Source organism: Prosopis cineraria, unplaced genomic scaffold (genome assembly GCF_029017545.1).
Source record: "Prosopis cineraria cultivar Desert tree isolate PC_DT_omini unplaced genomic scaffold, ASM2901754v1 PC3, whole genome shotgun sequence".
NCBI classification, from domain to species: domain Eukaryota; kingdom Viridiplantae; phylum Streptophyta; class Magnoliopsida; order Fabales; family Fabaceae; genus Prosopis; species Prosopis cineraria.
The window spans coordinates 15261483-15288505 of record NW_026555334.1 but is presented as its reverse complement, the minus strand read 5'-3'; the positions used below and the strand labels follow the sequence as shown (position 1 = coordinate 15288505).

The 27023-nt window shown below is 37.0% G+C and overlaps 1 protein-coding gene across 13 annotated transcripts; it reads right to left on the bottom strand.

Annotated features, from left to right (window-relative positions):
- Positions 1-2475: 2475 nt before the first annotated feature.
- On the bottom strand, positions 2476-22401 carry LOC129305892 (pentatricopeptide repeat-containing protein At2g34400). 13 transcript variants are annotated; one of them, XM_054946078.1, is made up of 10 exons: positions 20695-22401; positions 19751-20342; positions 12727-12848; positions 12246-12404; positions 12065-12113; positions 11390-11487; positions 9874-10634; positions 3231-3689; positions 3035-3099; positions 2476-2946 (listed from the first exon to the last, which is right to left on the bottom strand). In XM_054946078.1, exons 1-4 carry the CDS (start codon positions 21597-21599, stop codon positions 12317-12319), a joined length of 1707 nt encoding a protein of 568 aa, XP_054802053.1. In that variant the 5' UTR covers positions 21600-22401; the 3' UTR covers positions 2476-2946; positions 3035-3099; positions 3231-3689; positions 9874-10634; positions 11390-11487; positions 12065-12113; positions 12246-12316. The 13 variants fall into 13 exon arrangements, with proteins under 13 accessions (XP_054802053.1, XP_054802057.1, XP_054802058.1 ...); XM_054946082.1 differs by having other exon boundaries at positions 2476-3689; positions 9874-9971; positions 10058-10078; positions 10151-10634; XM_054946083.1 differs by having other exon boundaries at positions 2476-3689; positions 9874-9971; positions 10058-10074; positions 10151-10634.
- Positions 22402-27023: the final 4622 nt, after the last annotated feature.

The following is a 27023-nucleotide window of genomic DNA, read 5'->3' as shown; positions in this document are numbered from 1 at the left end:
ATATGTAAGTAACTAGATTGGATTATATACATTGCACGGATTAAAAGTCATACAAATGTAAGACGAATTTTTTTTCAATATGATATTAAACTAAACATTAGAAAAAAAAAATTGTAATGAGAAAGGCAATTGTGATTTATTTTAAAATATTATTATTCAAGATAAGAAAAATGCTAGGACAAATAAATTTTAATTTTAATTGTGTAACATGATAATTTAAGAAGACAGATTTTCTACATGTTGAAAAATATATCTATATTTATACTAATGAAGCAATTAAAGTATGAAATTATTTAATTTTTAGACATGTATGCAATAACCTTACGCATGAACCATTGACCCTAACTAGCCCGATAAAGAGCAACTATCATCCACATCAATGTTTTCAGAACCAAACCAAACAATGGTCCGGAGAGGCAAGCGGTTCACAGTTCACATAATCTAACTGGGTTAGACCAATAGTCGAACCGATAACGTAATAATTAAATTTTAAAAAATAAAAATTTATATATCTATATAATAATATAATAAAACATCATATAATTAATTATATTTTAGCCCTTGTCTTTGAGCATTTAATTCTAAATAGCCCCAAAGAATAAGACATAAAGGCTCTCTACTTGCACTCCCCCACATGAGGGATCAAAACGAGAAAATTCAGTTGTGACCAAAATAGAAGTGCCATTAGAACAGCAACTCAATTAGCTAGCTTTCCAGTCACATAAAGAGCTACAGACTCGTGCACCTAAATAAGTAATTTCAAGGATTTCACCTTGAGACATAGAAGACTAAGTGCCAATGAACAAAACTAAAGATTGTCCTAGTTCTGAAATATACCAAAAGATGCAGAAGCTTATGCCAAACAAAAAATTCAATTGCCATAAGGGGAAGAACAAATTAATGGAATTAAAATCATGTTAAAAGAAGTGAATTGAGATCTAAATCTAAGTGTTTTTAATAAAATCCGCATGGTTTGAATGGCAATCTTCCTCATAAAACTTACATAGATGATAAAGCAAAGCTAGGCAAATGAAGAAAAAGATCAAAAGATTCATAACTCAATGATCAAGAAGGATGAAGAAAATGATCAAAAATCAGAAGGGGATGCTCTACCTCATCACTTTGCAATTCTATGTTCACTGTTCAATGTGTCAATGGCTGCTTGGCTTCAGTGTAAATCAAAAGGGGATGCTCTGCCTAGTCATTTTGCGATTCTATGTTCACTGTTCAATGCGTCAATGGCTGCTTGGCTTCAGTATGTCCCATGGTCAACGACAATAGATTGGTGAGGACGAGGAAGATCGAGTTGCTACTTTGCACTGTCACTTTTTGTTCACCATATAGCACCATGGTCGAGGAAGAGGATAGATCAATGAGGACAAGCACAAGAAAGAGGAGGAAAATAGCCATCATGGTCTGTGCCTACCGTAGTTGATGTTGATCGATAGGGGAAGAGGAAGGAAATCTCATCACTACCCTACCGAAGTCACAAAGAATGAGAGGAAAGGAGGAGCTCACAAAAGCTTGAATGTCGAAACTAAAGCTCAAAAAGTAAACAAAGCAAAAAGGCATGGCCTGCCTTCTCTTAGGGTTCAAAAAAGAAAAAAAAAAACCAAACCATCCAATTTTTTAAAACTAAATCTGGTTCCCGATTCGCGGTCTAACTAGCAGTTTGAAACAGCTCAACCCGACTTAACCCTTCACACAATTTTTCCCTTCTGGCCGAGCCAAAATCTGGACCAATCCAACCGACCGATCCAATTTTAATATCATTGATCCACATGCATTACAACTTGCAAGGATGATTAGTAATACAATCTTGGGAAAATATGAAGAAAAAAACCTTTGAAATGATTTAGTTAAATGGAATAGTTAATAATTTAATAAATATAAAGTGTTCTAGTTATTAAAAGTCATCTACAATCAAATCTTGAGAACGATCCTAATTGCTTTATGGTTTTGATAAAAAGGATTTTAACAAATAAAACACATTTTTTGTTTGTAAGTAAACAATATGTATCAATATGAAATTAACCTCCTATTTAGTTGGAGGGGAATATAAGGGAGTTATTAATGACTTCAATTTAATAAATTTCAATTAAAGAAAATATGTAAATAAAAATAGCAAGAAAAATTAATTAAAATCTTCAAACACCGATTCATTTTTTTCCTAAAAAATTGAGGCCATGTATCTCTTTTGATGACGCCCGACTATACAATCTAGTTTGTCATAAGTTAACATAAATCCCTTTGAAGATTGCACATTGCTTGTTGTAACTCCATTTGCAGATTCCAACAGTAGAAAAGCCAAGCTGCATAGTCAATTCAAATATCTTCTCCTTGCTTCAAATTGTCCCTCACCTCACTTTTTCTGTTTTCATGCGTTCCAAATATCTGAGACTTTTACCTACTCATTAGGATCACATTATTCTGTCAGTCAAATATAAACTTGCAAATGTCAATTTTTTTTAAAAAAAAAAAGGAAAACTAAAAACCTCCAACTTATGGAGAAGTGAGCCAAAATGTACAATTTATCAAGTGTCTCAGGCCGACCACATGCATAGGTACAACTGCCTCGCCCTGTTCCAATTCTTTGACAATTCTGTTACTATCCTCAGCACCGGAATAATGATGACATAAAATTAATGGTGGTACAGACAGAAATTGGCAAAACTAATAAGAAGAAGGCATTATCTCTTCTAAATTCAAAGAGATGAAATAAAAGCAGCTCGCTGAGGATATGTATGGTATGTACTGAAGAAGCCAGCTCATGCAAAATTACAACGGAAGGGGAGAGGAGGAACAATTTTCCCCTTGAGTCTCCCCTCCAAATTGGGAGGATTCCTCTTCTCCCTCCCCTACCCCTCCCTTACCTCATTTCCTTTTCATCAAAATCTTTCCCCTCTTCCCGCCTCTCCAACCAAACATAACGTAAATTTTTAGAGCCTGGGCATCCACCAACATTGAAAAACCAAACATCAAAGAACAAAAATCAACTTCCATGTCAGAAATATAAAAAACCATATGATTCTACCTCAAGTAAAAAAGTAATTAAACAGCAGCTGCTCTTCCAGTTCTGTCGCCAAATTTTAAACAAATCTAGGATGTAAAACATTAAAAAATAAAGCCATGATCAATATGAAAATCCATATCTACAATCAATATAAAAAACAATAAGATTTTATCTAGAACAAAAATCAAGATCAAATCTTGGGGAAAAAAAAACTTACTACAAAAAAGCTTTTTACTTTACAATCTCAACACCACCATTCTTGAGAGATTCATCGTTTGAAATGGCCAGTGGAAGAAGAATGCCCCGTTGGACTTTCAGAATAGAGTAGGGAGGGATGAATTATACAAAGCACATGCCGTTAAAAATTCCAATTAAAAAACGAGATTATTGCATTAGGTTTATCTTTGTGCTTGGCAAAAATGATATGGGAAAATAACAGGATTGTACTGAATTAGATGAGCATTTGAGATGTAATAGCTTTCTCTTCCAAACAACTAAATTTTGAAATAATGCCTGCATGTACCTCTAGCCCAGGCAAAATAAAAATAAAGGATGTACATCTTATAGGGCATTATTTCAGATATATAATTGTAGGAAAATAAAATTGTACTTATTGAAGGTTAATATATAAGAACGTGTCCTGGGAGGGAAGTAGAAGATATCAGCACTGTGACCCCTGCAACAAGTAAGAAACGGCAAGCTATATCATTAGCAGGCATTTCACGTACTTACAGGGAAAAAAATAAAATAAAATAATCGTGCAGCATCAAGAATGCAAAAGGATGAGATGCATTTCAAAGCTTCTGAATTTAAGAAGCCTAGAAATGAAAATTTAATAAACCCATATTCAAAGCTCAGAGGATTTATTTAGCATGCCTTTTGGATTTCTTCTTTCTTTCAAAATTCTTGAAAAAGAAATGGCAGGAAGGCCATAAACACTCCATTAATATGAATAAACTAACTATAGAGTTAAGGTTGGGTGTCATCATAAAAACAAACACCACATCCATACTGATGTTTGGCAATTGAATACTCATATATCCTCCGCATTGTTTCCTTTTTTGACCTGTCCGTCTATATCTAATCATGGTAGAACCAACCCACGCAAAGAACATTCAATGTTTCACACAATAAAACTGATGGGAACAATGAATAAATTGAAGAGCTGATAGAAAACTCACACAAAAATTACCTACTATTGATAACATCAAAAGCAATTGCCTTCATCCAGTTACACAGCAATAATTCCAAAAACTGCAACTGGTTTTTGTAGTAAATGAGCCGAGAAACTCTTCTATATTCATCTTAGGTATGTATGAGAATATATACAGGAGAGAAAGCAATCATATCTCCGAGAATAATGGAGATTGATTCAGAGGAGAAGAAATAGGAAATAATCTCGTAAAAACCTCCTACTCTTAACTACCCGGTATCCCACATAATAGTAACAGATGTTTACATTGAATATAATAAATACTAGGTCTAACCACACTCCCCCTCAAGTTAGATCATAGATACTAATCATGTCCAACTTGCTTATACAACCATCAAATGCTGTTCTTTGTAATCCTTTGGTGAGCACATCAGCAGCTTGGAGTCTTGTTGGTAGATAAATGAGACAGACGACTCCTTCTTCAACCTTTTCCCTTATAAAACGTCCATCAATCTCCACATGTTTGGATCTTTCATGCTGAACTGGATTTAGAGCCATACTTATTGCAGCTTTATTATCACAATAAAGCTTCAATGGGGAATCAATTTTGACATGTATCTCATCCATGACTCTTTTTACCCATAGTACCTCTGAGATGCCTTGAGCTAGAGCCCTTAGTTCTGATTTTGCACTACTTCTTGAGACCACTCTTTGCTTCTGACTCTTCCAAGAGACTAAATTTCCCCATACGAAGGAACAGTAACCTGATGTTGACCTCTTATCCTTGTATGTTCCTTCCCAATCTGCATCTGTATATATTTCTATAGATCTTAGGTTTTGTTTCTTAAATAGCAATCCTTTACCAGGTGTGCCCTTTAAGTACCTCAAGATTCTGTATGCGGCTTCCATATGCCTTTCTCTGGGGTCGCACATATACTGGCTTGCAATGCTTATTGCGAAAGCTATGTCTAGTCGAGTTTGAGAGAGATAAATTAGTTTACCAACTAATCTTTGGTATCTTTCTTTGTCTACTAGCTCATTCTTTTCTTCTTCTTCTTCTTCTTCCTCCTCACCTTCTGATTTTCTTTCGGTTTCTCCTTTTTTTTCTTAACAACAATGGGTGTGTCTACAGGTCTGCATCCCAACATGCCAGTTTCAGCAAGTAAATCAATAATATATTTTCTTTGGGACACATAAATCCCTTGCTGTGACCTTGCAACCTCCATACCTAGAAAATACTTCAAGTTGCCCAAGTCATTCACTTCAAACTCCTTTCCCAGAGCCCTCTTTATTCTATCCACTTCCTCCTTATGATCACCTGTGACAATTATATCATCAACATATACAATGAGGATACATCTTTTTCCATTTCCCTCTTTACAAACATAGTGTGATCAGCCAACCCCTGCTTATACCCTTCAGCTCTCAAAACTGTTGAGAATCTGTCAAACCAGGCTCGAGGTGATTGCTTTAACCTATACAAAGATTTTTTTCAGCTTACACACTTGATTGGTTCTCCCTTCCTCAAAACCTGGGGGTAAAGTCATGAAAACTTCTTCTTTTAGATCACCATTTAAGAAGGCATTCTTTATATCTAGTTGATGTAGGGGCCAGTCCAAGTTTGCAACTACAGAAATCAAAATTCTGATAGCGTTAAGCTTGGCCACAAGTGCAAATGTTTCTTTGTAATCCAAGCCATATGTTTGAGTAAACCCCCTTGCCACCAACCTTGCTTTCAATCTGTCTAATTTCCCGTCAGCATCATATTTAGGGGTAAATACCCACTTACAGCTCACAATTTTCTTTCCTTTTGGAAGATCTACTATCTCCCACGTGTCATTCTTTTTTAAGGCATTTACTTCCTCCATTACAACCTTCTTCCATTCAGGTACACTCAGTGCTTCATGCACATCATTAGGAATCTTTACCTTGTCAAGATCAGTTATAAATGCACGAAATTGTGAGGATAATGTATGGTAACTCACAAACCTCTGAATAGGATGCTGTGTGCAGGCCCTTGGTTGCTTTCTGAGAGCTATAGGTAGGTCTAACTCATCCACTTCGTCCATTTCGGTCACTGCTTCTTCCTCGGATTCTTGAGGAAACACCGCACCTTCTACATTCTCTACTTCAGGAACCTCTTTCAGTTCAGATTCTGGTTGTGCGTCAGTCATAATAGTCTCCCTCTTTTTCCATTTCTTCCTTAAGTAGGTTATTGGTGTCTTGTCCAGTGTAATACCAGCATCTTTATTATATTTTGAAAGACTTTTCACTTCAGTTTCTGGCCTAAGAACCCAAGAATTTTCTGATAAAGGATCTGAGCTCGTGAACAAAGGATCGTGGATTGAGTATTTCTCACTTCTCTCACTTTCTAAAGGCTGAAAATCACTCGCCCTCTCCCCCTGAATTGAGGCATTTGGATAAAAAGGTTCATTTTCAGCAAAGGTAACGTCTCGGCTGATGTAAAGTCGTTTGGTAGTAGGGTCAAAACATTTATACCCCTTTTGTGTGGAAGAGTAACCAAGGAAGAGACATTTGACAGCTTTGGTTTCCAATTTATGGGAATGATGAGAATGAACATAGGTGGTACAGCCAAAGATTTTGAGGGGAAGATTAGTGGTGAGGTGAGTGACAGAGTGACATTCTTGTAATTTTTCAAGTGGTGAAATATAAGAGAGAACACGACTTGGCATGCGGTTGATTAAGTATGTAACTGTGAGAGTTGCATCACCCCAAAAGAATTTAGGAACATTGTAGGTGAAGAGTAAAGCACGTGCAACTTCTAACAGGTGTTTGTTTTTCCTTTCCACAATGCCATTTTGTTGAGGGGTATTCGGACAAGTGCTTTTATGAATAATTCCATGTTCTGTTAGAAACATATGCATGGTGTTATTGAAGTATTCAATTCCATTATCAATATGAAGCACTTGAATTGTGGTACCAAATTGGTTTTTTATCATTGTATAAAACTCAGAGAACACAGAGGGAACAGAGGATTTATCTTGCAATAAGTAAACCCAACACATCCTAGTATGATTATCAATAAATGTGATGAACCACTTTGTATTAGTTCAATTAGTGACACGAGTAGGACCCCACAAATCACTATGAATGATAGAAAAAGGACGAGTGGATTTGTACTCAATAGGTTTGAAAACGGATCTGTGATGTTTAGCGAGCTCACAATCAGTACAATGAAATGGAGCGTTTTTATTGACTTGAAATTCTGGAAACAGACGACATAAATATTGAAAATTTGGGTGACCTAGTCTCCTATGCCATAACATAAGATCTTTAAATTCTTTATTTTCATAGGTAGATGCAACATTGCATTGAATTCGAGACCAAAGACTACTCACGGTTGATTCATCAAGGTAGTAAATACCATTATGCACCTTAGCACTCCCAATCATCTTCCCCGATGAGAGATCCTGAAAAACACAATGAGTGGAACAAAAGTGAGCCCAACAATTAGCCTGTTTAGTTAATTTACTAATGGACAGCAAATTACAGGCCAAATATGGTACATGTAAAACATGTTCTAATTTCATAGCATCAGAGATAAAAACACTGCCTATTCCTGCTATCGACGAAGATGACCTATTTGCTGTACTTACTGTCTCATTTCCAGCACTAGGGACATAGGTACTAAATAGCTTAGAGTCTGAAGTCATATGATCAGTTGCCCCTATATCCACAATCCATTTGAAGTTACTAGTAGAGGTAAGTAAGGCACAGTTACCTTTATGAGCCACAGACACAGTATGATTTGGTTTCTGATTTTTCTCATTCTTCTGAAGCATACTGAGCATCTCGAGTAACTTACCGAGCTGTTCCTTATCAATCTCTGGTGCTGATGAGGTTGAATCTATTTTATCTGGTGGCACGTCATGAGAAGCTTGGTATCCTCGTGTTTTTCCTTTTCTTGGCTTCCAATCAGTCGGTTTTCCATGGATATCCAAGCAAGTGTCACGGGTATGCCCAATCTTCTTGCAATGTTCACAAGTAACCTTCCCTTTCTGATTCTTCTGATTTGCGTCACTGCTCTTGCTTACAAGAGCAGCAGAATCTAGAGTAGGTACTGGAGTAGGGGTAGTGCCAGGAAGCATGACTTTGCGTCTCGAGGCTTCACGACGTACCACAGAAAAAGCTTCCCTGGTTGATGGGAGTGGTGCACGACTCAAGACTCATCCTCGTACATCATCCAGGGACTGATTTAATCCAGCAAGAAATTGAAATACACGCTCATTTTCAACTTTCTCCTTATACCTAATTGCATCACTACTACTAGACCATTCCACATCTGTCATTAAGTCTAGTTCCTGCCATATAGCATTCAGTTCTAACCAAAAGGCAGTGACATCACGTTCTCCTTGTTGCAGTGTCCATGCCTTCGTTTTGAGCTCATATATTCGAGCTAAGTCGTTCCCATCAGAGTATGAATCTCGTATAGCCTTCCAGATTTCATAGGCTGAGGGGAGAAACATAAAGCTTTGTTGAATTTCTGGAATCATGGCATTTATTAACCATGATAATACCAGTGAATTTTCGGTGTGCCATTGCTGGAACTCTTGCGTCTTTGGGTCTTCTGGGATCTTCGATGAGCCATCAAGATCGCCAATTTTCCCTCAACCTCCGATCGCGAGTTTCATAGCTTGTGCCCACATACGGTAGTTTGTACCATTTAGTTTCACTGATATAACGTGTACCAATGATCCTTCGTGGCTGGTAGTCAACCCGAAGGGACCACCTACCTTGCTCGGATCAGTCTTCGAGGACCCATCACTGTTCGACATGGGAGAAGTGTGAACTGGGTTCGACTCGTGCTAAGTACTCTATGTCTCAGAGTTCTCGGCGTCGGACAGCACTGGGAAGTCATGGTGCTCTGATACCATGTAGTGAATGAGCCGAGAAACTCTTCTATATTCATCTTAGGTATGTATGAGAATATATACAGGAGAGAAAGCAATCATATCTACGAGAATAATGGAGATTGATTCAGAGGAGAAGAAATAGGAAATAATCTCGTAAAAACCTACTCTTAACTACTCGGTATCCCACATAATAGTAACAAATATTTACATTGAATATAATAAATACTAGGTCTAACCACAGTTTTCTAGTTACACTCCTCCTAATATACATGAAATTGCTGATTTCCGATGATCTAACCCAATAATCCTAAATGAGTAGAGATGATTAAATTAATATGCAACATACAATTTATAACTAAGGGAGGAAAGAAAAAATCATCATCATAGAGGCAATCAGAAAAGATTCATAGCATGAATTGAAACGTGGCTTGCTTGCATTCTGATTCTAATTGCTGTGAAAGTTCTGAAAGAATCTCTCTTGGACAGAGAAAGTCCGGCAGATAACATGTCTCCAGTCCTTCAATGTTCAAATCATCAACTCTGACATGCATTCGTAACTTCATTAACAGAACATCCCACAAAAATATTTCAAGTTCCTATTTCATTATAAGGGAATTTAAATAAATAAAGTCAACCACTGAATTGTACCTCAGCATAGATTGACATAATTTTTTTTTTTAACAGTGCTATATAGAATAAAGAGAGTCTATAAAAAGAGACAAAGGGAGTAATGTTGAGGCACTAATTCGGAACAGTAAAAAACGCATATTTAGAATGAAGTTGTGATAATGTTAATGAATAATAACTGTTAATGAAGTTGTGATAATGTTCACCTCGACGCGCTGGACAAATGATACAAATAAGTGTCAGGAGGCCCTTTTTCGCAGTTAGTTCCAATGTTCCATCAAGCAGCCAATGTCCAAAAGTTGGGCTATTTAAAATAATCACAGCCATCCATTATTTACTGTACGTAGCAGTGCTTTCAAATATTGTTCAGCCTTGGAGATTGTAACTTACACCATGTGCTTTGAAAGCTACCTTAAAATTGACAGGGTGCAGTATGAATAAACATCTTACAACTATAAAATACCAAGAAAGAAGAACCTTTACCTGACGGCAAAATTTCTCAGGATATACTTCACGAGTAACATGAAATTCATATGCCATCTTTCTGTCAATAGTTCTCAAGAAACAATATTTGACAATTGTTTCAGATACCTAGGTTGTTCTTCATGAATTTAGATTTCATTTTTTTCCATTTTCCTTCTGAGGTTTCTTCTGTAATATTTACTGCCCGGTGATCCAACATTGTAACTGCTGCATTGCTAACATCTTGCAAAATCATAGTCAAACCACCTCGTGTGTCAAGGGCAGAGAAGCCTCCTCCCCAATTTAGTAACCTTGACAAATCGTTTCCAGTACATAGGGGGAGAACTGCAACAGGTGGAGGTGGCTCAAAATTGTGTTTTTCTATTGCATCAAGGACCCGTGCAACACTTCCATCACCACCATATATCAACACCCTAAAATATTGCACACGCTTGAAAAATTCCAACCCCACCTCAGGACCTTGGGATGCACTTAACTCAAATATCTACAGTCAAATAACAAAATTCAGCTCAGGCTCATTAAGACCAAGGTACGAGATAAATATGCCCATTACATATAAAGACAAGCATTGCAGATTAATTATATTAATAGATTATTTGCTCTTGAAAAGATATTTAGCGGAATTCAGAACATCAAGCTGCAGGATCATCCAGATATCCAATAGAACCAAAGAAGAAAATGTTAAAAATGAAGGAAAGCCCCACTTTAAGACACAGGTTCCACTGTCTTAGAAGCAGAGCAAATCTATCACGCATCATATTAACTTTATACTTAATATGATACAGTAATTAATAATGTTAAAAGAAAGTTAGTTAGCTAGTTAGTGAGTCAGTTGTGAGTAATATAGCAGCCATCCCCTTGGTATAAAAGGAGGGAGATTATGCTATTATTAAGAGATGGATCTGACAAGTTAAACTAAAGCTCTTTCATTTCATAAAACCACAATATTTTCCTAAATATGAAGGCAAGAGTAAAATATTGAAATCCATTATACAAGTCCCCGCCAATTAAATCAAGCTACTTATCAAACACATTCCTGAATCATATGATCCAATCTAATATTGACAAGGAAAAAATATATGCAAAATATGATTAGTTTCATATGGTGAGAAATTCAAGCTTGGTTCTACTTGAACAGGAGGCAAGAGGCAACCCAAACAATGTGTACTTCTTAATTAGACTGAACATGTGCCTGAATAATATCAAATCCTGTATTGTCACCAAATCTCAAATCGTTACCTCAGTACAGGTTCCATTTACTCTATTGTTCCACACAAGGAATTAGATCTTGTATTACTTTCAAATTGCTTGGCCAGGCCAAAATCCGTCAGCACAACCTAGATGATCAATACAAAAATCTCCAAGATTATTTAAAGTCTAAAGCAGAGCAAAAAGTCATAGAAACATGAAGTATGAAGCAAAGCCAAAAAGTCAATACAAACATGAAGTCAGCATAACCTAGTATTTATCCTCTCTGAAAGTTGAAGGCAAGAATGAAAACACAAAGTAAAGTATTTCTCCTCCCCTCAGAGCAATATTAAAAAAAAAAAAAAGGCCAAAACCCTGGTATTACTATTTTGAGAATAAGTGCATGAAAAGAGTGAAATCAAAATCTTTGTGAGGAATATCAAAATCAGTTTACTTGCAAGTGCTTCCTGTCCCACAACCTTAAAAAATCAAAACCTTCAATGCTTATATATGTATATATATATATTAAAAATATCTATCACGCTCGCATTAAACAGCCAATAAGGAACAAAAACAGCAGTGCTTATTATTCAGAGCACTTAACATGAAATACAAAAAAGAACTGGTCAAAAAAAGGGGTGGAGTGGTCAATGGAACGAGTTGGGGGTATGACCCATCCAAATCATTGAATGCCAAACAGCAAGCAGGGAAATTCTAAACCTTTACCTATTGTCCAGAAAAAAGTATCTGTCTTCACCAGGCAAGTAGGGTCGTGCTGAGACAATACACCACATTGAAAAAAAAAAAAGGCCCATCCAAATAATGAGAAAATACAATGATGAAAATATAATCAACAGAAAAAACCTTATAAACTGAAAGGAAGTATGAAATGGGAATCCTAGCTTACATTGAGAGATGGAGAATTGCTTTTCATGCCAACTTCAACGTGCTTCAACTGCATCTTGCAATAGAATTGCCTCATAAATTTGGAGGTAAGTTTATGTAAATATTCACCTCATCTAGGGTTTGATCCCACTCAAACATCTTGCCACCTAAATCACACAAACTGATGGAATCACAGATGGCTTCATTCGGTGATCATACTGAACAACACAAACTTACAAATTAAAAATAGAGTGAGATAATATTAATTGAAAAATTGAAATACTGGAGAGCCAGTGCTTTGCTTCCTCCTGGAACTCCTCCTCCCCCTTCTCCTGACACTACCACCACTATTGTCACCATTGTGGCTGAATCTGTCATTGAGTCTATTGGTGAAAACAACAACAAACCCTTCTTGGACTTGAAGTATGTGGTGCCTGAGAAGGCTGATGATCCTGAGGATGGCCCTAAAAACTTGAATGTTAAGCATAGCGGAAGCAACTCACCCCTCTATAGCAAAGGAGACCAGGATGATGATGAGTTGAATAATGGTGATGATGAGACAGAGTTCAAATTCATGCTGTCTCCTTCTGTCAGTGTGCTCTCTCCTTCCAGCATGAAAAGGCTTCTGCAATCAATTGGGATATGAAAAAACATATTGTGTTATTTGTAAAGATATACACATGTATCAGGAACCTCTCTCTATTTGCATTGCAGCACTCAAGAACATGGGAAACGTTGAAACTGCAGCTGTTAAAGCTCCCATAATAAATGACCCCCTAGAAATTTCAAATTGAATTTAACACTCTTGTGAGAGTAGACTATAATAAATCAAGTCGAAAATAGGAAAATAAATTGAATCCCACTGATCAATAAAAAAAAATTCAATAAAATCAACCAATGAGAGGATGATATTAACATTAGCCTATAGTCCATCTGTTGGATGTGGGCCTCTGCCTATATTTGGCCTAGACCCACTAATACACAAACCTAATTTTCCTTCTTGAGCTTGCAACGTCCACTTTCCTTTCAGGATCTGTAATTAGTTATTATTATTATTATTAGTTTTTATTTCATAAGAGAGAGTTTAGGGATCTGATTAGATTTATTCCCTCTCCCCTCCGTCTATATATGTAAATCGTGATTTATCAATAAAATAAGAGAAAAAACAGATTCAATTACATGGTACTAGAGCTCTGGTCTCGACTCTTCCCTCCTTCTTCACGATGTCGTACATGAATGCACTGACTCACCAACAGCCTCGGGTTTTCCAAACCAGCGATGGCAGCAAAACACCTTCACCTGGGGACGAGAAGGGTGCGACTAGAGGGGAAGGGCCGAACTCAACGATTCTGCCTTCTGGGGTAGTTGCGCCGATAACCGAGACGCACTACCAGGTCGCAGTCACCCATCGCCTGAATGGGAATAACTACCTTCAGTGGTCTCGAAACATTTTAATGGTAGCCCGAGGGAGGAATAAAGAAAAATATCTCACTGGTGTTCCTCCACCACCAATACCTGATGATACCCAATATGCAATATGGTTTGCTGAGAACAATATCATGATGGCATGGCTTATAAACTCCATGACAGTGGAGACAAGTGAGAATTACCTGCTTGCAACCACTGCCAAAGAAATTTGGGAGTCAGCAAAAAACATGTACTCGATCAAAGAGAATACTGTTGCGATATTCCAGGTAAAACATTCCCTTAGAAATCTCATTCAAGGTGACAAGTCTGTAACTCAATATTATACTACTCTAATGAAATTCTGGCAGCAAATTGATCTCTATGAGATCCATGAATGCTCTTGTCACAGGGATGGGATTTATTATAAAAAACTGATTGATCGAGACAGATGTTATGATTTTCTGTTGGGTTTAAATGAAACCTTTGAGGATATTCGGGGTCAAATAATGAGCATAAAACCCCCTCCTATGCTGGAAGAAACCTTCAACATGATCCGATGTGAAGAGAGCAGAAAAATGTTGACTCAAAGCTCCACAATATCAGCACCTCTTCTGAATAACACTTCCGCACTTGCTGTCCGTGGAGCTCAAGGGGAAATGAAGGGCAAGAAACCTGAAAAATGGTGTGATCACTACAATAAGGGTGGGCATACCAAAGATGTTTGCTGGAAACTACATGGAAAGCCCCCATATTCCAAAGCAAAGCCTAAAAATGAAGGAAAGGGACTTATGATTGGTGCTGTAGAACCTGAAAGTGGGTCTTTAAGTACTGAAGAGTTGTCAGTTCTCTGGAAAATCCTAGAGAAGCATGCTTCTTCAACAGGAGTGAGTGAGCCTAAACATCCTTCTGTAACCTTGGCACAATCAAATACTGCCCTTACCAATACTCTCAGTGAGAAAGCCAACCCAAAGAATATTTGGGTAGTAGATTCAGGAGCTACTGATCACATAACAGGTTTTAGAGAACTTTTTTCTAACTTTAGTAAACACTCTGAGCATAAATATGTTGAAGTAGCCAATGGTGAATTTGCAAAAGTCACGGGTTCTGGAACTATAATTATTTCTGAGCATATTATCTTAAAAAATGTTTTATATGTTCCAACTATTAAATGTAGCTTGCTGTCTGTAAGTCGCATTGTAAATCAAGCCAACTGCTTAGTATTTTTTGACAAAAAGGGATGTGAATTTCAGGACTTGGTCTTGGGGAAGATGATTGGCAATGCTAAGGAATGGAATGGGCTCTACTATATTCATGGATCTCCATCCAAGAATAATCCCAGTATCTGTTCTGTCATGACCAGTGTTGACCTTACCTTATGGCACTCTAGGTTAGGCCATCCAAGCCTTCAATATATGAAATTTCTGTTTCCTAATATCAATAATAAAACAATTTCTGAATTTCATTGTGATACTTGCAAATTTGCTAAGCAAGTCCGACATTCTTTTCCTACCAATTCTTATACTCCAACTCATCCTTTTTCCCTTATCTACAATGACGTATGGGAACCATCAAAATTTGAAACAAACTCCAAATGTAGATGGTTTGTCACGTTTATAGATGATCATACTCGATTAACATGGGTTTTTCTAATGAGAGAAAAATCTGAGGTTCTCACCATCTTCAAAAATTTTCATGTGTTTATTCAAAATCAATTTCAAACATCATTTAAAATTCTTCGTAGTGACAACAGAAGAGAATATCTGAACTCCACTTTCAAAAGTTATTTAAAACAACAAGGAATACACCATCAAACTTCTTGTGCTTATTCCCCTCAACAAAATGGTGTATCCGAAAGAAAAAATAGACACTTACTTGAGGTTGCTAGAGCCCTTATGTTTGGTGGTAATGTCCCTACTAAATTTTGGGGGGATGCAATTCTTACTTCTACATATTTGATAAATCGCTTACCTTCCAAAACCCTCAACTTTCAAACTCCGCTACAAAAATTTCTTGAGTCTTATCCCAAGTCCCATCTTACTACTTCTATTCCAATAAGGGTTTTTGGATGCATAGCCTTTGTATATAATGAAGGTGGTGGAAAGCTCGACTCTCGAGCCATCAAGTATGTTTTCTTGGGCTATTCCTCTACCCAAAAAGGATATAAATACTATTCCCCTATTACAAACCGGATATATATCACCATGAATGTCAAATTCGTTGAAAATCAATTCTTTTTTAACAAATCTCCCATTCAGGGGGAGAGTGAGGAAAGTGAATGGTCAATTTGCCTAGATGAGAGTGAGTATCACCTTAGACTACCCCCTGGACAGCCTCCTGAACCCCACATATCCCAGATCTCTCCACCAATGGCTCTTCCACCAATTCAGATTCTGAGTCTGGACCTCAAAACAGCTCTAAAAATGCTGAAACAAGTTCACCAAACTCTGAAAACTCTTCAAATAGATCCAGATTTCATGATGCAAACCCCTTTGAGCCACTAAATATGCTTCCTGGGTCTGAGACTCAGGTGGATGAACCAAAAAGTCCTACTGAACAGCATCAAAATAAAGAAAATCCTATTTCCATACCAATGCAATACCATGATTCTATACCTGAGGAAAGTCTTGAGGATTTACATTGGCCAATTGCTTTGAGAAAAAGGAAAAGAAATTGCACTAAGCATCCTATTTCCAGGTATGTTTCATACAATAAACTATCTTCTCGTATAAAGACTTTTATGGCTAATGTTGAGAAAGAAAAAACCCCCTAGAAATTTGAAGAAGCTGTCACTGATCCTAAATGGAAAAATGCCATAGAAGAAGAATTAAGAGCCTACATAAAAATAAAACTTGGGAAATTACTGAGTTACCTAAAGGGAAACCTGTTGTAAGTAGTAAATGGCTTTTACAGTAAAATATAATCCTGATGGAAGTGTGAACAAGTATAAGGCTCGATTAGTAGCTCAAGGATTTACCCAAACATATGGTATTAATTACCAAGAAACTTTCTCCCCTGTTGCTAAACTTAACTCTGTAAAAGTTTTATTATCTCTTGCTGCCAACTTAGATTGGCCTCTTCATCAACTAGATGTTAAAAATGCCTTCTTAAACGGTGATCTTGAGGAAGAAGTTTATATGGAAATTCCTTTGGGATTACAAGACACTAATAACTCTCACAAGGTTTGCAGGTTAATCAAGTGTCTATATGGACTTAAACAGTCACCAAGAGCATGGTTTGAGAAATTTACTAGAGCCATCAAAGCATGGGGATACAAGCAATGTCAAGCTGATGATACACTATTTGTTAAACATCATGACGATAAAATAACAGCCCTCATTGTGTATGTTGATGATATAGTGTTGACAGGAAATGACAAGGAAGAAATTGCCAAGCTAAAAGCCAACCTAACAACATAATTTGAAATCAAAGACCTTAGATCTTTAAGGTATTTTTTGGGGATGCAAGTAGCACAAACTCATAAGGGGATCAGCGTGTCACAACAAAAGTACACCCTGGATTTGCTCAAGGAAATAGGGATGCTGGGAGCCAAGCCTGCAAACACTCCGATGGAGCTAAATCAAAAACTAACCATCAGATCTGATGGTGTAGCAGTAAATAAAGAAAGATATCAAAAACTGGTAGGGAAGTTGATTTACTTATCACACACTCGACCTGATATCTGCTTTCCTGTGAGTGTAGTAAGTCAATTCTCAAATTGTCCTCAAAAAGAACATATGGCTGCTGTCCACCGAATACTCAGATATCTAAAGAAAACCTCAGGCTTGGGTTTATTCTTCGCAAAAGGTGATACTAGGGGCATAGAGCTATTCACAGATGCTGACTGGGCTAGTTCAAGAATGGATAGAGGATCCACTACAGGGTATTGCTCACATGTATGGGGTAACCTAGTGACTTAGAGAAGTAAGAAGCAGCCAGTAGTTTCAAGAAGCTCTGCTGAATCCGAATACAAGGCACTTGCCCTAGGAACTTATGAAGGAATGTGGATTGTTAGACTTTTAAAGGAATTGAAGATTGAGACAATTGGACCAATCAAAGCATGGTGCGATAACATGTCAGCAATCAAGATTTCAAATAACCCTGTACACCATGATCGCACAAAACATGTGGAGATTGATCGGCACTTCATCAAAGAAAAGTTGGACACAAAAGTGATTGATCTATCATATATCCCTTCAGGTCAACAGATCGCAAATGTGATGACCAAAGCATTGACTCAAGAAAAATTTGAAGCATTTTGGAGCAAGTTGGGAATGATTAACATCTACTCACCAATTTGAGGGGGAGTGTTGGATGTGGGCCTCTGCCTATATTGGGCCTAGACCCACTAATACACAAACCTAATTTTCCTTCTTGGGCTTGCAACGTCCACTTTCCTTTTAGGATCTGTAATTAGTTATTATTATTATTAGTTTTTATTTCATAAGAGAGAGTTTAGGGATTTGATTAGATTTATTCTCTCTCCCCTCCATCTATAAATGTAAATCGTGATTTATCAATAAAATAAGAGAAAAAACAGATTCAATTACACCATCAACCGATCAGAGTCAATATTTTTCTAGCCAATCAAGTTGAATCTACAAGATTTGCAGTTGATAGTTGATGTCGTCCAAAAACATCAAGGTGAAAATGGCTGTTTTGTAACTGATCTTCCCCTTCCAACCCCTTAGACCCCAACCTTTTTCTCTCTTTTATAATCTTAAAGGAAATTTTTATCGTACTGCTATCAAACCGACCATGTTATATAGTAGTGAATGCTAGGCTCTAACAGGATAGCAAGAGCATAAAGTTGGAGTAGCAGAGATGAGAATATTATGATGGATGTGCAGACATACACGTAAAGATAAAATTCGAAATGAGCACGTACGTGAAAAAGTGAGGGTAGCACCTATTAAGAAAAAAATGGTAGAAAATCGGTTGAGATGGTTTGAACATGTACAAAGAAGACCACGGGAGGCACCAGTGAGAAAAGTGAAACATATAACTTTGAGCCCTATTAAGAGGGGCAGAAGAAGGCCTAAGAGAACACTCTTGGAAGTTGTTGAACACGATTTCTTAATTAATAATATTTCTAAAAGCTTGATAAATGATAGAACACAATGGCGTCTTGCAATCCATGTAGCCAACCCCACCTAGTGGGATAAAGGCTTGTTGTTGTTGTTATTGTTGTTGTATAATGGAATTTATGACAAACATGATCAACAAGAAACAAAGCAGCCAAGCAGGTTACCAAATCTTCACTCTCCAAAAGATACAAGTTTGGTCTTGCCCCAGTTTTTGTCTTCTGTTCCTGAAGGAAAATCAATATCTGTGACAGTGGTTTACTGCTCTTATAACTTGAATTCTAAATCAAGGTTTGATATCTCTAGATTGTTCAATCTAGATTCGCATAAAATTGTTGATTCTAATGGAGTTTCACAAAGTGGGTTGGCGTCACCATATTCGTTTGATCCTGAATTGTAAGGAGGAGCTAGGGAAGTCTCCTACCAAGAGGGGAAAGGGTTGTCTGAGGCAGATATTTAAATATCTCATTTTAAACCAAGCTTGATGTCAAAGGAATTTGAAAATCAAAACAAAATCCAATAATAAGCTTACTATTAATTTTTAGCATGCGTTTTCAGATCACACTAACTGGACTAAACAAGTCCACCGTAACTTTTTGGTCGAGAATACCATGTAAACCAAATTATCAAACTTCTGGATCTTCAAGATAAACAAAAACGACATTTCCAGCTCCTGCAGCAGCTATTCACTAATCTTTGGAACATATCCTTCTCGTTTCAGATCATCATAGAGCAAATTAAGTACGTCATGAATCTCACTAGAATCCTGATGCAAACCATCACCTGCACGAAACTCATGAAGCTGATTTTTTATCTCAATCCAGCTACAACCAGGAGTTTTAGTGACACCCTTCTGTCTCATCAACATCCTCATCCTTGCTGAATCATCCAACCTATTTGAATTTTCATATATTTTTGATGAAATAATATAGTTCCCAGAATTTTGAGGATCCAACATTAGAAGTAGCTGCATAACCTGTTCACCTATTTCTACATTTTTTAGCTTTCTACAGGCACTTAGTACAGAACCCAATACAACCTTATCTGGCTTTTCAGGCATTCTCTCAATGAGATCCCAGGCTTCATATAGATGGCCAGCACGTGCCAGAAGATCCACCATGCAGGAGTAGTGCTCAATTTTTGGAATTAATCCAAACAATGTGCTCATCATATCAAATAATCTATAGCCCTCATTAACCAGGCCTGCATGCACACATGCAGAAAGCAACCCAACAAACGTTATATCATTAGGCCGTGCATAGCCGCCTTCCTCTGCCATGAGTTTAAACAGTGACAGGGCTTCCTTGGCTTCACCATGAGAAGCAAGTGCAGATATCATTGCATTCCAAGAAGCCTCATTCTTTCTGGGCATTTCTTGAAAAACTTTCAGTGCATCCTCCAAACTCCCACACTTAGCATACATATCAATCAATGCCGTGGCTATAAAAATATCATGTTGCCATCCTCTTTGTGAAGCATATTTATCAATATGTTTCCCCAAATCCAAAGCCCCAATGGAGGCACAGGCTGACAGCACCCCTGATAATGTGATTTTATTTGGATCAATATGTTCCCCTCCCATGCCATGAAATAGCACAATTGCTTCATCTGCCATTCCACTTTGGGCATATCTGTCACAATCAACTAGAAGAAAAATTAGATAGAAAAATTAAGATTGTAGCAATACCCATTTATGATAAGATAAAGATTCATGATATAAATAAGAATAAAATGTTATCACCATTTAGTCCAAGATGCATATTCATACACCACTGCTTAAGTTGATACTCATGCAGTGATTTTGGTTTTATTGTTCATGTTACACCAGTATTAGCAAGTCTTTTGATAAGAAGAAATCTACTCATGAAGTCTGATATTGTGAATGACCAATTTGTTTGTTAGAACTACGAATGAAGCAAAGAATAATCAAAGCAAGCAAAATGATAGAACTAATTAAAGAACAAGCCTAATGATAATACCTACCCTGTTATCATGGCATTCCATGTGATGATATCTCTTTTAGCCATACTGTCAAAGATCCTTCTGGCAGATGCCAAATCACCACACTTCGCATACATACTTACTAAGGCAGAACCTATGTAGGAGTTCACGGTCATTTTGTGTTCCACGACAAACTCCTCCACCAATCTCCCCAAATCTAAATTTCCTAGCTCCCCACAAGCGCCAAGAACAGAGACCAGAGTCATTTCATCAGGTTCAAACCCAGCATCCTTCAATTCCCCAAATAACTCCACTGCCTCCTTTGCATAACCCAATTTTGAGTATCCTGAAATCAAGGAGTTCCACGAAACCAAATCTTTCTCACTAATTTCATCAAACACCTTTCGCGCATAACCCAGTTCATTACACCTAGCATACATGGTTATCAATGAGTGACTTGTGTAATTATCCACGTTCAATCCAACTTTAATCACAGACGATTGGGCAGCACGGCCGTGATTAATCTCCAAAAGGTTAGCGCAAGCAATGAACAAAAACGGGTACGTAAAATTGTTGGGCTTTATGCCCAAGAATTTCATTTGGTAATATAAGTGAAGAACAAGAGGGTACTCATGCCATGTGGTGGCTAAACTACGAATCATGACATTAAAGGCGTAGTCATCGGGTTCAGGGATTTGAGAGAAAAGAAGAGAGGCGTAGGTAAAGTTTTTGAGATCAATGATTTTCGAGAGTAAATGGTTGGGTTTGTCTATTGAATTCACAATCATTTGGGCATGAATTTGTCGAAAGTGTTTGGTGAATGAACATTTTTTCAAAATAGAAAGCAGCTTTTCAGGAAGGAGTTCTGAGTAATTTGGTGGTACAGCGATGATTTCCAAACTGCGATGGCGGGAAAACAAGTGCGAGTGAGCTCGCGTTTGGAGCATTATCAATGGCCGAAGTTAAATTAAGTTCAGCAAATCACGGAAACACAATAACTGATTGGAAAGCATTAACCACGCGGCACCATTTCTAAACCACGCAATAGTTTTGCAGAGCTAGAAGTTAATCTGTTGCCCCCTCCGTCTCAGAGCTGTAGTGCTTCCCCTTCTTCAATCTGCTCGTGAATCAGGTAATTGTCTTCTTCGTTCTGATATGGTTCTTTGTATCCTTTATTCTGGTTCCTTTATATGGTTCTTCGTTCCGGACTCTGTTGCGCTGCCATTGTTTATATGTTCTGACTTGTCGTCTTTGTTGCCCTGCTATTTTTGCTCCGCTATTGTTTCTTCGTCCTTCGTTCTGGACCCTTTATTCTGCTATAATTGTTGCCCTCTTCCTCTTCCTCTCACGCTGCTTTGGTTGGTTCTCCTCGGAAAAGCGGACAATGTGGGGTACTGGTTCGACTGTGCTTCAACTGGTTCTTCCTCTCACGCTGTAGCTGCTGGGGACGAGGGGGGACACAGGTTCGCCACTGGTGGGTCCAGGTGCTGTGCTCGTGAAGATGGATTAATGTTGCCTTGAAAATAAGCCTAGGTTTTTTTCCGGCCGCTTTGATTGATTCTTTCTTGGGTTTAAAGTACGATTTTGCTACTGAAGTGTACCCGTAGGACCGTCCTCATATCTTCTTTTGTCCAATCAAGCCTCTCAACTTTAAGAAAAACATCCAGTGCATTAAAATGTTGCAAGCGAACGTTGGCGCCAGAAGTTTGCCCGATTGGCAGTCGCATGTTTACTCAGCCACCACCACTTCACTTACCCCCCTCATTTCCCCAGAAAGAAACGGGCAAAAAATGAAGCGTCAAAAAATGGGGTTGACTGCACAAAGAACACCAAATTTTGGATTGAGGTTCGACAATACAAAGAATGAAAATACAATCACTCAATAATAATTAAATTTTACTTAATTTATACAGTTACATGTAAGTTAAAAATAGAAACAAATGCCATAAACACATATATGAAATAACCAAGCTTAAAACAGGCCTAAAACATACCTAAAGCATGATTGTTAGTCCACAACATTAACAATCATGTAACCAAGCCTAAAGCACATATAATCATATTTAGCAACAATGCATATCATGGGGTAGCAGAAATATCAACTATACGCCCCTAACACATACCGAACCATAATAATAACAACTATATGATCGGATCTAAATACACAATCAAATGTCAGGCTTATATCCTCCTATTACCTCCATTATGAAACCGGTAGCTATTAAATAGCTATGTTCATAATGGACTAACATAGCCTTTCACTTGTGAGAAACTACCGAGCCAGGGTTAATTTACTTATTTGTGTATCATGGTTTCTCCCAATACTAATAACCATGGAATGTCACACCCCTAATTTAGTCTCCTCATAAATCGGTAGAAACTAGTTAGGTTCGAATCCCTCATAAAACAAGTGAGATAGTCTCAAATCAATTATGAGATAAAGGCTACATCTCGATTCCAATAGTCGATGTTAAGACAAGTTTTCGATTCCAACGGTAAACCGCCAGTACCACGTGGGTTTAACCATTTACTCCTCTCCCTAAGTGAATTTTCATCAATGATCATGCTATGCACATATTATGCAATTAAACATTAACTCATCTCATATCTCATTCGTAAACATACTCGCTCTCCTAAATAACTCATATCACATATTACTCCATTATTCACATAAAGCATGTTCTTACACATCAATGTCAATCATAAATATCCAAACATGCATACCATTTGTCCTTGCCCGCATACAAAATTTATTTTACACAATAACCACGTTACCAAAATTGCATCAATAGTTTTCATACGCCAAACAAGTTTCAAAGCATTAATTTCAACAATTATCTAATTAATATACAACTATACAAAATAAATTTTTCCCAATTACCTCAAATCTTTGATAACTCCTCACAATACTAACTTTCAAACTTTCTTTCCAAGCTCGAATGATGCCAAGTAAGTTACTCTACAATCATATCACAAGGATATAATTATTACTCCACGTTTAATAGTTTTCACTACTATACTCCACATTCTCCATTTTTACCAAAACCATAAATTCACTCTTAATCATATCCAATAGATTTACTAAGATTCATTGACCCATATTGTCACTAATGAGTCATTACACTATCATTAATGGGCACCAAATACTCCTAACAACCTCATTTATTTCAAAATTTGGATATTAATGACTCCCATGAACCAAGCACTCCTAAAATCATTAATTTAGGGTTTAAATACTTTAAATAACTCCTATTATATCCATTTTAGTCAATGGGTTTAGACCCATAACTCATATGAACTAAAAATCACCATTAACACTCAAACCTTAACTCAACTTCTCATAATAATGGAAGTACAGGGAGGAAAGGAAGCATATTATACTTACCACGAGGGTTGGGAAGCTCTAAAGTATCACTAATGGTCTCAATGTGCGTGCCCTAATAGAGCCAAGTCGTGCCTTTCGATCTCAACTCTTCTTCTCTTCTATTTTCACACACAAACACAAACTGGTTTAACTAGAATTTTTGTTGTGTGCCACGATGCATGAAGCCTTTCGCTACAGCACATGGCACGGAGAGGTCTAATTTACACTGATTTGCCTCTATGCATCATGACTAGTGTTCCTCACATTGTAGCATGTAGCACAGAGGATTTTTCTTCAAATTTTCCTCTTCTTTCCTTGCCTGGATGGCCGGACTTCACTTCGAACCCGCATCTTAGGCTGAAATCACAATCAAATACATTTATAAGATCCTTCTAGCCATACACCTCATCAACTCACTAATCACCCTTATTAAGCTTAATCAATTGGATTTTAAAATCTAGGATGTTACAACTCTCACCTCCTTTTAAGAATTTTATCCCCAAAATTCGATTAATCAAGTAAATCTTACCTCACAGAATGAGATGGGGATACTTTGTCTCATTTTCACCTCTATTTCTCAAGTAGCACCTCCGAGAGTCATTCCCTTCCATATCACCTTAATTAAGCGAATGGTTTTATTCCGTACTTGCTCCTCTTTCATGTAAGGTCTCCCTTACTTAAGTACAATTAACTCCATATTTGAGGTAATTACGAGAGTAACCCAAGTAAATTACCAAGTTTGTAAAATTATAAAAATAAATAATTTTCTAATCAATAGCAATGGATTCCTAAAATTCAACATTTCTAATCTTTATCAAATACTTATTATGCTCAAATCAGAGTTTTAAAACAATGTGAAAGCTTGGAATTCGATTAAGACCCAAAACATTGAGTTTCAAAACTCAAAAATGTGTTTTGTGTAGAAAACAATCCATACTCCATGGCTAAGCACATATACACTGTGGCTCACCCCTCTCTATGCGATGAGGCACCATGTCCAACGGTCCATTACACGAATATGACAGTTATCATCTATCAATTTGACAACATAGGAAGCAAACTTTGAAGACATCCCAAATCTCAGTTCGATGTCCGATTGAAGTAGTTTCAATGTTTATACGAAACTTTCTCCTAATTCAAATTAATAGCACTAGTTTCACACTCAAATTCATTTTCTATAAAAAGTTAGACACTAAAACCCATTTTACCACTTTTTCACATAAAACTCACAACAATAGTATCCCAACTCAACTGTAAGACCCAAAAGCTTACACTGACCATCTAACCACACTTAATGGACTCTAAAGAACTTGTGCAATGCACCACATTCAATCAAAAACACATATAACACAAAATCACCACTCAACCCTAAATTTTCATAAAACACGAGGGGAAGGAAAACTTTGTACAAATCAACTCTTTTCATTTCAAATCATTCAAAATACACATGTTTCTACTTGCACAAGTATTTTAGCCCTATTCATGAGTTTACAACCAAAACTTACTAACCCAAGGTACAAAATATATAAGTTGTATGCTACAATAATGCAAGTAGTATAAAAATATCATGAGATTTCTAGTTGGCAATCAAATCAACATTTATACACATAAAACAACAAGGAGATGCATGCAAAAGGATTATTCTACAAATCCTATGCCTCTAAATGTTTTTCCTAACCTTGATCTGATAAGCTAAGCCCTGAAAATACTGAGAATTGAGGGGTGAGTATAATCACTTAGTAACCAAGTTTCACCTAATCTATATAGTTTCATATCAATTGAAAACCAGATGCAAATAGGCAAAACTATACAAGTATAGCACATATTAAGACATAGCCACGGCTCACAACACTAACAACCATGCAATTGGGCCTTAAACACATGTAATCACATAAAATGATAATGCACATATTGGGGTCGCAAAAATACTAACCATACGCCCCTAACTCATGCTGGACCACAATAATAACAACCATGTGGCGAGATTTAAATGTATGATCAAATCCTAACCTTTTACCTCCTATTATCTCTGACATAAAACCGGTAGCTATTTGGTGGCTGCGTCCTTCATGGACTAACCCAGCCCTCTACTAGTGAGGAGCTACTAGGCTAGGGTTAACTCACTTACTTGTGTAATCTGGTTTTCCCTAATACTAATAACTATAAAGTGTCATACCCTTAATCTAGCCTCCTCATAAACTGGTGGAGACTAGTTAGGTTCAAGCCCTTTATAGAACAAGTGGAACAATCTCGAATCAATTATGGAATAAGGGCTACCTCTCGATTCCAACAGTTACTGCTAATGCCATATGGATTTAACCATTTGCTCCTCTACCTAAGCGAACTCCTGCCAATAATCATGCAATGCATATTTGACACATACTATGCACTTATGATAATTAATGTCATTGATACAATCCTCTCATCACATCAAGCATATAAAACTCTTTTTCACCATTATAGTCTACATATCTATTAATACATGCTCACATATTCTCAATTATCATCATTATTCATATGAATGTGAACACACTAAGCATTTTTATAATGTCACATCATCAAATATGCTAAATTTGTATCAAGGGTTTAAAGTATCAATCATATCTCAAATCAACCCATTTTCAACAAATAACCAATTAATATTCAATTATATAAACTAGGTTTTCCCCAATTACCTCAAACCTTTAAAAGGTTAAAGGTTTACCTCTCACAATACTAACTTCCAAAACTTCTCACAAGCTTGAATGGTGTCAAATTAAACCACACTACAATCACAATACAAGAATATTAGCATTATCTCACTCTTAGGGATTTTATCAACATTAATTCCTTATTTTTTATTTTATCAATCCTATAATTCACTACCTATTCATACCTAACAGGTTCACTAGGTTTTATGGACCCACTTTGGCTTCAAGGAATCAATAAGCCACCATTAATGAGCCATAAACTCCTCCAACAACCTCACTTATTATAATTTTCAAATATTAATTACTTCTCCCAACTA

Bases quoted from the DNA above. Each gene is read 5' to 3' on its own strand.
- LOC129305892 (XM_054946072.1), bottom strand. From the start codon at position 21,599: ATGCTCCAAACGCGAGCTCACTCGCACTTGTTTTCCCGCCATCGCAGT. The intron at 20,343-20,694 runs GTAGGTATTATC...TGATTGTGACAG, and splicing joins TGGAATGCCATGATAACAGG to ATATGCCCAAAGTGGAATGG.